General features: G+C 37.4%; 1 protein-coding gene across 1 annotated transcript in view; it reads left to right on the top strand.

Moving 5' to 3' along the window:
- Ziz (dedicator of cytokinesis protein Ziz) overlaps window positions 1-15,822 on the top strand; it is an 826,359-nt gene that overhangs the window by 333,327 nt on the left and 477,210 nt on the right. Inside the window, exon 19 of the mRNA XM_090414187.1 lies at window positions 7,430-7,587. Within this exon, the coding sequence (XP_090270313.1) occupies window positions 7,430-7,587 (158 nt within the window). The remainder of the gene's footprint in view (window positions 1-7,429; window positions 7,588-15,822) is intronic.

Consider the following 15,822-nt stretch of genomic DNA (forward strand, 5'->3'; position numbering starts at 1 on the left):
CTCTTGTAACTTTATTATAAAAGGCTAGCATATTACTAAAACAAGAGTGCCCCTTCGCAAATCCATGTTGACTCTCACAGATAACATTACCCTCATCTGCCCAATGCTATATACTACTGTATATAGTCCCTCACTAATTTATTGAAGCTCTTAACAACTACTGATGACACACAAACTGGCCTTTAATTAGACACTTCCAGTCTGCTACCACCACCCTTATGCAATGGCACTATCTTACCTTCCTTCCATTTCCTGGACACCTTTCCCGTAGCCAGACTTTCATTGAAAAGCCAGTTCAAAGAAGCTGTCAGTTCTTTAGCACATTCTCTCAAAATTGTACTGATATACCATCCAGTCCCACAGCTTTACTGACATCCAGAGTACTCAGCAACTGGAACACACTCTCCTCCTGTGTTTCTATACCTCGAACCTGCCCTATCCCTCTAGTATTAAAATTTACTCCTGCAGGATGAAATACTCCAATAAAGTGTTCTTTGAACAATTCCACTATGTCCTCTGCATCAGTCACTCTATTCCCGTTTTTATCCCACAATGTCAATCTTCCACAGTCATTTCTCCTCCTACTGGCCATATTGCTAAAAAATTGCCTAGGATTTTCTTTGGATCTTAAGGCCAATATCTTCTCATATTCCAGTTTTGCCTTCCTTACCATACTAGTCACTCTCCTGGCTTGTGTCTTATATTCTTCATGCATCTGTTTTTCACCTGTCTCCTTATATCTCTTCCATAGCCTCTTTTTCGCATACAGTTCTTGTTTAATATTGTTTGCCATCCACTTTACTCCAAAATGTGTCCTCTTCTGCACTCGTGGAATACAGCTTACTATTGCTGCTAACAAATATCCTTTCACAATTTCCCAAGCACTATTGATATCCCGTCCCTCCAATTCCTCCCTCCATGAAATTTCCCCAAGCTGACGTCTAAGACTATTATAATCAACTGCCTTATAATTCCACATACATTCCCATCTCTTTGGATACTCCTGCATGTCTATTCATCTTCCAAGTCAAAACCACATGGTCACTCTCTCCAACTGGTGGGAGAGATGTCAACTCAGTTATTATCAACTCTTCTGATGCTATGACCAAATCCAAAACTCTTGAACCTCTTGTTCCCTCTATTACATGATGCCTAAGACATTTTTCCCTCAAGAATTCTAGGAATTCCATTCCCTTATTGCTACATTTATCTTCCTCTCCCCAATTTATACTGATGTTGTTAACTTCTCCCATAACAATCATTCTTCTTGCACTTGCAAAGCTCAACAGTCTAAACATTTCCTGGTCCCCACCTTCTCTACTCCTTGGTCTGTAGCAACGACTCACTAAATATCCTGTTCTGCCCACCTCTATCTTATACCGTGTGCTTTCAAAATCCTTAGTGTCACTGCCTTCCAAAGCCTCCACTCTTAAAGGAAAAGACTTCCAAAATGTTCCTCTAGTCGGTGAGTAAATTTGAACCCAAGTCTTCATTGGTGAGGTCAAGCGTCGAGAGTGCAAATATATATGAGAGCCAAAGTTTTTTTGGCTACATTAAGTTGATAAATTAAGAGATTTACTAGAACTCAAATAAACCTGATGAGTCTTGGGTGAGTGAAAACTTCTTTAATTCCATAGCAGGTAGGAATCACCTGGCACCCTAGATTTTATCAGAAAAACATTGTTCAATTGACAAGTTTTTTGAACATTCACGATCTCCTAAAATTGTTTAATGTTGGATAAAAAAGTTAAGGTATTTTGGCAAAGTGGTAGTCCCTTTTATAATAACTTGGCTAAAAGTGAGGTTTTAATTCAAGGATGTTAATTTGACATACTTCTGTGTGAAAAGCTTAGAAATGAAGTAAAGAGCATGGCAAAAGGATCAAATGATGACATAAGTGATATGAAAACTGAAAGTAAAGATATTCTAGATATATGGAATACTTACTTTGAATAACTGTTAAATAAAACTTAAATAAAACCAGCAGCGACAGAACAGTGGTAGAAAATATTCAAGAAGAATACAATCAGGAGTATATATATATATATATATATCAATACTTGAGATAGAAAAAAAGCTATCAAAAGTCTGATATCTGGGAATGCAGCTGGAGTACATGGTATTCAACCAGTAATCTTCAAATATAGATGTATAAAAGTTTAACAATAGTGCTACTTTGCATAATTCAAAAGGCCTGGTCAGAAGAAGGATGTAATCCAGATGATTGGAGTAAAGCTCTTATAGTTCCAAAATATGAAAATTACAATATGAAAAAACTGCTAAGTGTTCCATGTGAGATTTACACAAGCATGCTTCAGAGGAAGATAAGAAAAAATTCTGAAAGTGAAGCTTGGGAAAGAACAGGCTTAGTTCAGTCAAATAGAAGTTTTCAGGATCAGATTTTTATTTTATGACAGATAGTCAAAAAATCATGGTAATATAAAGAGGATCTGCATTTAAAATTCATAGATCTGGAAAAAGCATATCAAAAGTGCCAAAAGAAAACCTTTTTAAAATGCTACAGTTATATTATTATTATTATTATTATTACCCCAAGACCTCATGGAGTCAAAGACACTCATCTGGGAGGTCCTTTTATCACACACACAGTTCATCGTAGCATGCTTTGAACACATTCAAACTCCTTGCAGACACATGAGAGGAATAAATGGATTTACAACAATACACATCCATGTTTAAGTTGTAAGTCAGCAGTTAGAATTCAAAGTGTACAATCAGTTGTTAAAATCAAAGTAAAATCAGTTGTATGACAATAGTGCATGCTATCTCCATTCTTACTGACCACCTATGTGGATCATATTATGAAAGACAATGTCATTATATATGACATCATAATTCATCATCATCATCAAATTCCTGACATGTACCCTCAAGGGATGTACAGGCAATGGGTGACATCATAATTGAATATATCAAACTTAGCTCTTTACTTTATGAGGATGATGATGATGTATTCAAACAAATCTACTGCATGTCTCCAGGATCCTAAAGTAAATTGAATAACATCTAACAAATTTGGAATGAAAATTAGCACTACAAACACAAAACTGTATAAATAGGTAGGAACATCGAAAATTTCATCTTCTTTCACTGGAGAACCTATAGAACAAATAAAATATTTCAGTTATTTAGGCACAATTTTTAGTAAAGATAGCAAATTAAATATGGATGTGCAATAGAATAAGCAACACTCGTATGGCAGGGAAAAATAGACAGGAATATGAGATCTGACAATACTGGAGTGCTGTTGTAATAGACTAATTTGAAGGAAAATTGTTAGCACAAGCAAATGATCATCAAAAGCATCAACAGTTATTTATCTATCAATAATGAGTATCTAATCTTTAGTCTGTTTACAGTAAGAAATATGTGATAGGCTTCCCATCCTTCATAATTGTGATTCACTTGAAGCCAAGAAAAAAGTAAATTAAAATTTACTACCAAGAACAGTATATTTGAACCCTCCCTCCCAAAAAACAGTGACTCTTGTTATTAATTTATGAGAATGTTAAACTACACTCTGACCCAAATCCATTGGATTTGGGTTTAATAATAATACATTGAGCCACTGGGGGGCAAGTGTATGACAAAGATCATTGTATGAGCTGGATAAGTTAATTTTAAATTTATCCTATGATGATATTGTGTAATTTCCGACTGAGCGTTACTGTGTGTGATATTTGTGATTGTTACACAGTGCTCGGTTAAAGTTTTTAGGCAGTATTATTTTAAATTGTCTGTTTCTTGTTTATCATTCTGAGACAAAATGTTGATGAGACCATTGTATAAGTCATGAATGACAAAGCAAATATTGTGGATTTTTCAAGATTGCTACAGTGCTGTGAGTGTAATATGTATGCATGGGGGAGATGCTGCAGATATTTATGTGGAGAAGATGAATAAGAGAGAGATTATTGAGTGTAGCTATATGCAGGAAGTTTGACATATTGATGGACCACGAGAATTGTTTGAATCAGAGTAGGAAATATGGTAGTTCTAAGCAAAAGGATGTTGAAAAAGTGTGTGTGTGACTGTTAAAAAAGCATGTAAAACTGATAGTGAAGAAAAGAGTGTGGCTGGTGATAAAAAGAATGATAGTGAAAAACAGAGTGCAATTAATGCTAGGATAGCAAGCAGAACTGGTGATAAAAAGCATGTGTCTGTCTGTAAGATAGTGAGAGTGGATAATAAAAATTGACACAAGATTTGAAAGCAGAGTTGGTGAAGAGAATGAAATGAAAAAAAAAAATTTAGATATGTATGGAAGAGGGAAGAAACTGAAATGAATGATAGCCATATGAAAGAGATAATAACTGTACACCACCACTTACAAGTGGTGGTGGTGTACAGTGATTTCATTATTAGAGGTGTGGTGAATGAGGAGATGCACAAGGTTTGTGTCCGTGGTGGTGGAATGAGTAGAGTGATTGAGGCATTAAATATGCAAGCAAGATAGTTGATAATGGTATTATGAACAAATGACTTGGTTAGAAACAAGGAGAATGGATATTAAGATTGTTGAAAAGAATAAAAGATAGTGCTGTAGGAAAAGTAGTCAGTGTATTGCACAGGTATGACAGAGATCAGGTGATACAGAGCAATGATCATTAATAGTATGTTAGCTAAAATGTGTGTAGAGAAAGGAGTGCACATTGTGAATGTATGGGATGAATAAAACTAAATATGGGTAATGAACTATATTTGAATAGTTTTGGTGTGAATCATCTGGAGAAAATGCATGATGGAAGAGAAAGAATAATCAGTGCATTGAGTGGAATCTAAGCAAGTAAAAAGTGATATGGAAGAGCAGAAGAGTAAGGAATAAGGGATTGAAGGGCTGTCATGAATGGTGAAGTGAGTAACATGGATCTGGAGAATGAGAGAAAACAGGTGTTCAAGAGAGAGAGACGGTGAAACAGAGGAGTCAGAGAAGCACGAGAAAGGTAAATGATTAAAGAGGAAGTAAATGTGTGCAAGTGGACAGGAATGGGATGTGGGGGGGGGGGGGGATTTGTGCCAGGAGAGACTTTTGCAATGGATAGATATTGAGAGAAAAGAATGGTTTGAGGAAGCAGGGAGAAGTTCAATCTAATAAGTGGACCAATGGAATTGTTATAGACCCAGAAATGAACTGTTAGGTTTGTGTATGAATGCTAGAAGTATCAGAAATAAAGGGAGCAATGTTGCATTGATTGAGTTCAGTCACCCAAAAATTGTTGGAATAAGTGAGATCTAGTTGGATAAAGATGACACCCTTATAGGAACAGGTATGGTATTGATTTGTGAAAATATAAAAGGTAAAAAAAGGTGGTGGAGTGCAGCTGATATAGGAGGGCAGTAGTAATGATTTCAAGGCAGTGTGGTGTGAAATAGAAGTGAATAGAATGAAATACTTAGTTGGATGTTGCTATAGACCTGGAATTAACCATGAAGTGCATAAGCAAATAGGAAAAGGGTGATTAGTATGGATGATTTTAATAATGGCAAATATAGATTGGGATTATGAGATAGCAACCAGAAGTAAAGAAAATGAATTTTTTGAGGACATTTTCCTGAGACGGTATATAACAGAGGGCACACAAGGATTGTGGGTCTTGGATTTTATCATCTCATCAGAGGATGTCATTATAAATGATGTGTCGAATCCCCTCCCCCCTTCTGGTTGGTAAGTAAGAGTGACCATGAAGCGGCAGCCTTCTGCATAGAAAGGAAATATGTGGAACTACAAGTCTGTGGCATGTAAATCAGTGCATTGGATTGGCTGTCTGATAGGTATCAGCGAGTTGTATATGGAGAATAGCAATATGCCAGAAGTACATCATTAGTGTTGTGCCTCAAGTGTGTTTTAGGACCATTGCTGTTCAACTTGTATGTTATTGATATCGGGAAATGTTTGAATGTAGATCTTCAGTTCTTTGCAGATAATGCAAAGTTGGAAAGTAGGATAAATGATCAGGAGTATAGGGCAGATGTAGCTTTATAAGAGGATTTGAATAGAATAAGTGAATGGACATTGCAGAGGGGTTTCCCAGTTCAATGTTGCAAAGTGTGTGGTTTTAAAATTTGGAAAACAAAGATGAGATGCAGAGTTATACAATTGGGGTAGATATATTGCAGGAGGTGGAGGAAGTAAAAGATCTTGGGATAATGGTGGTTAGGGACCTAAAATTTCAAGGACACATTGCTAAAATTGTGAGGATAGCACAGTGAATTCTAGCAATGATGTGGAGGACATTGAGTAGCAGTAGGTTTTTTTCATGGAAAGTGTTGGAATGCATTGCCTGAGAATGCGAATGTATTTAATGCATGGTAAGGTGTGTGTGTGTGTGTGTGTGTGTGTGTGTGTGTGTGTGTGTGTGTGTGTGTGTGTGTGTGTGTGTGTGTGTGTGATGGAGGGACATCTCATGATGAGTCTTAGACTCACTGGAGGTCTAAAGATGATGATAATAATAAAAATAATAATAGGCAATAATCATGTTCATGGTATAATTATAAATAAAAATAATAATAAACCTTTTCATGAACACAAAATTGTTTTCTTTAGATGATAACTTATGCATGCATGGTGGGAATCATGAAAATTTAATTAAATTTCGGTTGGGCATATGGATTTGAAAATTTTTAATACTGCTGAATATTATCCAATTCCTTTGCACACTTATAAACTCATTCTGTTTGTTAATTTTTTTTTTTTCCTTTTTTAACCAGCTAAAATATTGATCAATTTGAAGGTTTTGTTAACATCATAATTTTAGAAACAACTTTTATTTTATAACAGTTATCTCCATGTTATTTTTAAACTGTCACATGGCTGTCATTATGATTACAATAATTATCTCTATAACTAAAAGTTAACTTTTTGTCAAGAGAAGAGAAGGATTTACAAATATATTATTATTATTATTATTATTATTATTATTATTATTATTATTCAGGCCTCCAAGGAGTCAAAAGACTCATCGAGGGAGGTCCTTTCTAAGACATAAAGTCTGTCAAGACTCATCGAGGGGAGGTCCCCCCCTGAGAAACACAAAGTTTATCATACCACTCCTTAAACCCACTGACCGTTCTCGCTCCCACCACTCCATCAGGCAATGCATTCCACGGCTCAACCACCCTCCACACAAAGAAACCACTCCTTACCCTCTTGCTCACAGTTTCCTTTCGTAACTTCCAGGGATGGCCTCTTGTCATCATTCCTTCCCGCTGATCAACCAAGCGAAAGAACTCCCCAGTGTCAACCCTGTAACCACCTCTCAACATATGAATTTCTTTTTCCTTTGTCTTTATGAGAAGTGATTTGGTTTAGGAATATGAATGTTCACTGAAACCAAATAGTTTATATGAAGAGAACAATAACAATATCTTACTGTACAGAGTCATAGGGCATCAATATTTTCATTAACAGGTAAAACTTGTGCTTCCTCCTAATATTCATGAAAGACATCATCTCCTCTTTACATTTCATCATGTCAGCTGTGAACTTCCAAAGGGTTCTAAACGAAGAGATGGACCAGTTGAAACTATCATTGGATATTCTTGGCTTCCACTCCTAAATAAGAGCAGGTAAAGTATTTACTGTTCTGCTTTAAATATCTAGCCCTTAAATATAGATCTGCAATACTGTTTTAAATGAGTATTTGTTTATTCATAAGTGAAATAGATTTTGTTGGTTTTTGATGTAACTAATTATTTCAGTATGTAATTTAAACTTTACATTTATGCTTGAATCTGTTTTGTTGTAATAACTTCACCCAGTGTTTGAAACCATTTAAAACAAAAACCAGGTGAAAATTCTGCTAAATAATACATATAAGAAGTTATGCATAGGTTAATGAACAGGAAAAGGAAGGAGTAGCTACATACAATATACTAAACACAAACTTCTTGTTTAGTAGGCAATTTAAAGTAGAGTGATAGGACACATTTCAAAATGGGGAGTTGGACAATGAAACTTATTTGTATCTCTGGTTCGACAGATGGTTCTACTAAGGAAAAAGTGGCAGAATTTTTCAAGTCATTAGAGAAGGCAGCTGTAATTAAGAGAAAGGAAAAGCTCATCCTTGTTGGAGATTTCAACAGTAGAGTAAGAAATGAATTCCAGGGATAGATGAATGTTTTGGGAAAATTTAGAAGAAAGGGCAAAGCTAACAATTATTATTATTAACATTTGACCTTCATAGAGTCAGAGACTCATTGCAGAGAGTACCCAGTATTGCATATAGTGCTAATCCAAGTGTACCTTAAACTGATTCAATGTGTTTACATTAACAACACACTCAGGCAATGCATTTCACTCATCAACCACTCTCCATGCAAAGAATCTACTCCTCTGCTCACGCCCTCCTTATACAGTTTTTCAGTGATGACATCTTGTTCTACCCCCCCTCCCCTTCCTATTCGATGAAAAACTCTTCCATGTCAATCTGATAACAACCCCTGACTAGCTTATATGTCTCAGTCATATCTCCCTTCTCTTTCCTCCTATTCATGAGGCTTTGCAACTTACATTCTCTCAATCTGTCCTCATACTCCATATTCCAAAGAATCTTCTCTGGACCCCTTTCCAACATATCCTCATCGCCATGAAAACCTGGCGACCAAATATGTGCACAATAATCCATATGAGGCCTCATCAAGGTCTTATACGATGGCATTATAACCTCTCTATTTCTGCATGTGGGTCCTCTGCATCATGGCTGTTATCAGATGTGATGTCTTTGCAATTTGTGCAATGTGGCTCCTGAATTCCAGGTCATTGTCCACCACCACTCCCAGATCTCCTCTACCTAATTTAAAACTACCACTAAGTGTATACTTTGCATCCTGTTGTTGTTTATTAAATTTGAAAACTTTACAGTTTGCAACATTGAACTGATTGTGCTACTTATTCATGCAATCTATTCAAGTCTTCCTGTAAGGCCATGACATCTGCTTGACTCTGCATTGCTCTTCCCAATTTTGTATAATCTGCAAACAGATGCATATCACCAGTTAAAACCATCCCAATATCATTAATATATAAATTGAACAACAGTGGTCCCAAAACTGTTGTTCACCACTAGTGAACTTCCTCTTTCCCGATACTGCACCACCATATATAATTTTCTGATACCTATCTGACACCAATCCTACTCAGAAGTCTATCCAGTCTGTTTCAATTTATTTAACAGCTTGTTGTGTGGCTGTTTATAAAAAGCTTTTGCAAATCTCAGTATACCACTGCATATGCATCTACCTTGTCCAAGCCATTTGTCACCTTGTTATAGTAGATTAGTAAGTTGGCAAAACATGATCTCCCTTAATAAACCCATGCTGACAACCACAGAGAATTTTTTTTAAAGAATTAATTTACCATCTTCAGTAAAAATAATGCCTAAGTAGCTGAAATGTTTTACTTGTTCCACAGGCTTTCCATTCACAACACAGTTGACATTTTCAATGATTCTGCCTATTTTCATTGTCTTTGTTTTTTTATTGCCGACCTTCATACCATATCTATTACAACAGTTATTCAATTTAGCTAGAGAATCTTGCAGACTTGTAGCAGATTTATTTAGAAGTATAACATCGTCTGCATAAAGCAAAAAGCTGACTTTAACATCTCCAATTTTGATATCATGTTTAATACCACTTTCCTTCATAATTTGATCCATATAGATAATGAATAACAGAGGGGATAATGTACATCCTTGTCTCACACCAGATTTAACATTAAACCATCTTCCTGTACTTCCTTCAATTCTAACTGCTGACTTACAACTCAAATAAAGACTAAGTATTGTTTGATATAATGCCCCATTGACACCATATAACTGTAGTGTATTGAATAGTTTCTCTCTTGGCACCTTGTCATATGCCTTTTCCAGATCTACAAAACTTAAATACAGACCTCTGTTATATTCTCATGATTTCTCAACTGTCTGTCATAAAGTGAAAATCTGATCCTGATAGCCTCTATTTGGCCTGAATCCAGCTTGTTCTTCACCAAGCTTCTCTGTCTTTCCTTCTCACCATCTTTCTCAACTGTTTCTCAAGTATACTTGCCAGGAACACTCAATAGGGAAATACCTCTGTAATTCTTACATTCAGTTTTATTTCCCTTTTCATATATGGTACTGTGACGATCATCTGGAATTCATCCCTCTCTCCAGGCTTTCTGAATTATGCAGTGCAGCCACTGTACGACTTTTATGCCTCTATACTTGAGCATTTCTGGTTGAATATCATCTACTCCTGCTGCCTTTCCACATTTTAGGCTTTTGATGGCTTTTTCTACTTCAAGTATCGATATGTATTCCTGACTGCATGCCTGGTCAGTCTTTTTACCACTGTGCTGTCATCACTGCTTGTTTCATTTAGCAGTTTTTTAAAGTAATTACTCCATACTTTAAGGATATCTTTTTCTCCTATTTTCATGTCAATTTGTTATCTCTGATTCCTTTTACAGCACTCTTTCCTCCATTTCTGAGCTTCTTCAAAAACCTCAGAATATCTTGCTACCTTCTTGATATTTATTTTCTATGTTCTTGCCAAAGTCCTCCCATGACTTTTGTTTAGCTAGTTTTACACACTATTTAGCTTTCTTACATTTGTTTCTGTATTATCTAAGAGCCCAAGCTGACTTATTCGACAGGAACTTTTGATATGCTTTCTTCTTTTCCTTCACTGCCTCTTTAACTTCCTGTATCCACCATGGAGTTCTGATTTTTCTATCCTTGCACACGACCTCACCACATGCCTCTATGGCTGAATCAATCAGTGTTTTCTTTAGGACTTGCCACTGAATCTCCATAGTTTGGTTCCTGCTCTCAAACTCTTTCATTTTTTCTGAATAATATTTGTGTATTTTAATCTACAGTTCACATCTGAGGGCTGCTCAACTTTTATTCGCTTTAAAACTTTCTTACATGTTCTTCTTTTCACTATGAAATTCAATTTTCTGCTCAATGCTAAATGGTGATCACTTCCAATTTCTAATCCTCTGTACACTCTGGTGTTCTGCACCAGTGGGAAAACATCACTATCAACAATAACATAGTCAATGAGACTTTTCTTATTCCTTTCCTCTTCTCTCCATGTGAATTTGTGCACATTTTTATGTTGGAACATTGTGTTAGTAATAACCAGTCCATGTCCTGAGCAGAAATCCAACAGGTATTTGCTGTTATTATTAGCTTTGCTCTTTTCTCCAAAGTTTACCCAATATATTTTTGTACGTCTGACAATCATTTCCTACTATGCTATTTAGATCCCCAATAAGAAACAACTTTTCCTTTTTCATTGTGTCAGTTGCTTTCTCTAAAGCCTCAAAAAATTCCTCTACTTCTATTTTAGTAGAACCTTCTGTGGGACCATAGGAACAAATAAGTCTCATTGTCCAGTTCCCCATTCTCATATTTGCCCACATTACTCTACTTGAGACTGCCTGCCATTCAAGAAGATTAGCCTAGTATTTAGTGTTGAATACTATTGCTACTCCTTCTTTTCCTTGACTGTCATTCCCCGAATATAACATTTTGTATTTATTGCTCAGAAAGATCTCCCCTGTTTTGGTCACCCCTCCATTTCTTTGCCATTCAGGCTTCTTATGTTTACAGTACCAATCTTGAACTCTGGTAATGTTGAGTTGGGGTAGAGGATTTGTTCCAGTAGCTGACTTTTTGCTGTTTTCCCTGGTTCCCTGGCCAAAAAAACAGGGGCCCTTGTTTAACTGGGCAATGCCTCAGCCTGCATGGAATTCTGTCATGTTGTACTATCATTTGAAATTTTGGTTTAAGCCAATAAGAATACAATTTGGTCGGCTAAATCACAAATTGCCAGCCCATCCCCATCAGTTCAGTATCCAGCTATCATACTTATTCTTAAATTCATTCACACTGCTTGCACTCACAACATCCAAAGGCAATCTATTCCAATCACGCACCACCCTCTGAGAGAAAAATCTGGCCTTCATTCTCAGCTTCCAAGGATGCGCTCTCGTCCTTTGCCCACCCTCCATAAATTGAAAAAGTCCATCAGTTGAAATCCTCTATTACCCTTTCAGAAGTTTGTAAGTCTCAATCATATCACCCCTCTTTCTGCTGTTAGCTAGTATCTATAGCCTACAAATTCTCAATCTGTCTTCATAATCAGTATTTCACAATTCTGATATCATTTTTCACACTCTCCTTTGTACTCTCTCTCTCCAATATATCAGAATCACAATGGAAACCAGGAGACCAGACCCGCGCACAATAGACCAACTGAGGTCTTATCAAGGCCTTGTAAAGATGCAAAATAAGATCCTTATCTTTACATGTGAACGTTCGTTTCAGCATTGCAATTATCTTTTGAGTTGTATTTGCAATCTTTGCCACATAGCCTCCCCCCCCCCCTGAACTTCAACTTCCTATCTATTAACACTCCAAGATCCCTAGCCTTGTCAGTTTCTTCTAGTCTAATCCCAGCAATATAATATGACATTGGATATTTAATCATGCTGAAGTGAATGACTTTACATTTACTGACATTGAACTGACACCCATTTTCCCATGCCCACAATTCAAGCCTATTCTGAATTGTGGGCATGGGATATTATTATTATTATTATTATTATTACGGGTATCTCCATGGAGTCAGTAGACTCATCGCGGGAGACCCAAACTAGCAAAACAATATCTGTCATATCTCTTCTTGAATTCATTTACAGATGAAGAGCTCACAACAAAGTCAGGCAATGAATTCCACTCATTCACCACCCTCCAGGCAAAAAACCTTGTTCTGACACCTTTGTTAACCACACTCTTCTTTAATTTCCAGAGATGACCTCTTGTTCTTCCATCACTATCACACAGCTGAAACATTTCCCCTGCATCAATCCTATAAAAACCTTTTAGTAATTTGAATGTTTCTATCATATCCCCTCTTCTTCGCCTATCAGCCAATCTCTGCAATCCACAAGCTCTCAATCTATCAATGTAGGGAGCATTTTTTATATCACTCACCAACTTGGTCACTCTTCTCTGAACCCTCTCCACAGCCTCCTCATCTCCAAGGAATCCAGGTGACCAGACCTGAGCACAGTAATCCAAATGTGGAAGTATCAATGCTTTATAAAGGGGAATAATAACCTCTTTATCTCTGGATGTCAGTGTGTTCCTCAACAACCAAGTAATCCTATGTGCAATCTTGGACACCTTAGCAATGTGTCCTCTGAACTTCATCTCCTTATCTACCAATACCCCTAAGTCCCTAGCCTCATCAATCTCTTGGAGTACCTTTCCATCTATGTAGTACACAGCTGGTAATCTTTTAATCCCAAAATGCAAGACTTTACACTTTTCCACATTGAACTGACATCCATTTTCTTTTGCCCATTTTACCAGCTTATTTAAATCCTCCTGCAAACTTTCAACATCAGCTTGATTTTTTATTGCACTACACAACTTTGCATCATCAGCAAACAACTGAATATCTCCCTTTAAGCCGTTTCCTATATCATTTATATACAAATTAAACAACATTGGCCCAAGCACAGAGCCCTGAGGCACACCACTGGTCACCTGCCTCATTCTGGACTCGGCTCCTCCATACACCACCTTATGGTATCTCTCCCTGAGCCATTCTCCTATCCATATCACCAATTTAATATCCATTCCCATCTGCTCCAATTTGAGTAACAGTGTTCTATGGGGTATCCTGTCAAAAGCCTTAGCAAAATCCAGAAGTACCACTGTGTAGCCAGTTCCTTTGTCCAACTCTGATGTTATTCTATTATGGATAGTTAATAGATTGCTAAGGCAGGATCTACCTTTAACAAAACCATGTTGGCCTCTATAGAGTATCATATCCTGATCCACCCATTCTTGAATTTTGTCTTTAACCAACTTTTCCAATACTTTTACCACTACTCCTGAGATGGTGATTGGTCTGTAATTCAATACTGCAGTTTTAGAGCCACCCTTATGCAAAGGAACCACTTTGCCTAACTTCCACTCCCTAGGGACCATACCAGAGTTCAAACTTAAATTAAATATCCAGGTAAGAGGGGTTGACAATTCATTTGCACATTCACGCAACACCCGAGCTGATATTCCATCTAAGCCTACCGCAGTGTTTGCATTTAAGTTTCGCAATATATTTAATACCTCTGATTCTTTAGCTTCAATTCTCACATTAGGTATTGCTATAGGTATAGAGATATCCTCACTTGGGTGATAGACTTTTGAGAAGTGATCACTCAGTAACTCGACTATTACATCTGATTTTGTCACCTCAATACCATCAGCACCCACTAAGGTTATCCTTCCGAAGTCAGAAGGTGAATTGGATTGGATGAAGCAAGAAATGAAATGGATGCGGAATGAAATTAAGAGAATGCAGGTCAAAACTATTAAAATAAATCATGATGGCATGAAAGAGTTAACAAAAGATGAGCGAGTGGCGTTGTATGGCGACTCCATTATTAAAGGTGTGCTAGAGGATAAAATGCACAAGGTATGTTTTCCAGGCGGTAAAATGAGTAGAGTGATTGAGGCATTGAACATGAGGCGGGAACGAGCAAAAGAGTTAATTGTATTAATTGGAACAAATGATTTGAGAGAGAACAAAGAGCATGTCAAAATGAATGTCAGGAGACTGCTTGGAAAGATAAAGGAGAATAGTGTGACAGGAAGGGTGGTCAGTGTGTTGCCTAGGTATGATTGTGGTGAAATGAGGCGGAGAGCAAGGATTATGAATGATATTCTGGCTGAAATGTGTGAGGAGATGGGAGTACAGTTTGTTAATGTGTGGAATGAGTTTGAGGGACGAAGTGAGCTGTATGGGAGCGATGGACTGCATTTGAGTGGTTATGGTGTGAGTCGCTTGGAGAGACTGCTGCTGGAAGGTAGAGAAGTGAATAGAGAGAATGAATCAGATCAAGAGGGGAGTGATGTGGAAGAGCAGGAGAGTAAGACAGGAGAGATTGAAGGAGTGGAAATGAATGTGGAAGTGAGTGGTATGAGTATAGATAATGAGAGAATGGGTGTGCAAGAGGAGCAGGGAAACGGGGAGGCTCAGGGTGGACAGGGATACACAGCGTGAGAAAGGTGGATGCTCCAAGAGGAGGTGAGAGAATGTGTAGGCAGGAGAGTAATGGGATGATCAGGGATCAAAAGGAAACAGATGGAATTGCAAAGGGTTCTAAAATGAAGAAGCAGAAAGGGAAATGGCCCCAGTCCAGCATGGAGAGATCACATCGAGTGAGTGGTATCAGTGGAACTAGCTGTAGATCCAGAAATGAGTTGTTGTGTTTGTATACCAATGCTAGAAGTATAAGAAACAAGGCGGATGAAATGGTTGCACTAATTGCGTCTGTGCACCCAGAGATTGTCGGAATAAGTGAGACATGGTTAGATGAGGATGACATCCTGACAGGAATAGAGATGGAAAGGTATGATGTGTTTCGTGAGGATAGAAGGGGTAAAAAGGGAGGGGGAGTGCTATTGATGATAGAGAAAGAGTTATGTCCATACAAGGTAGAGATGCAAGGGGGAAATGGGGCCAGTGGTTTTGAGGCAGTATGGTGTGAGATAGAGGTGAATAGAATCAAATACTTGGTGGGATGTTGTTATAGACCTGGTAATGTGGATGGTGGTGATAGTGAAATGTATAGTCAAATAAGCCAAGCAAATAAGAAAAGGGTGATCATTATGGGTGATTTTAATTATGGCAATATAGACTGGAATGAAGAGATAGCAACTGGAAGTAAAGAAAATGAGTTTCTTGAGTTTTTGAGGGATAACTACCTCAGACAGTATGTAACAGAGGGCACAAGAG

Source organism: Typopeltis vanoorti, chromosome 24 (assembly GCF_054136105.1).
Source record: "Typopeltis vanoorti isolate ZY-2024b chromosome 24, IOZ_Tvanoo_1.0, whole genome shotgun sequence".
NCBI lineage: Eukaryota > Metazoa > Arthropoda > Arachnida > Uropygi > Thelyphonidae > Typopeltis > Typopeltis vanoorti.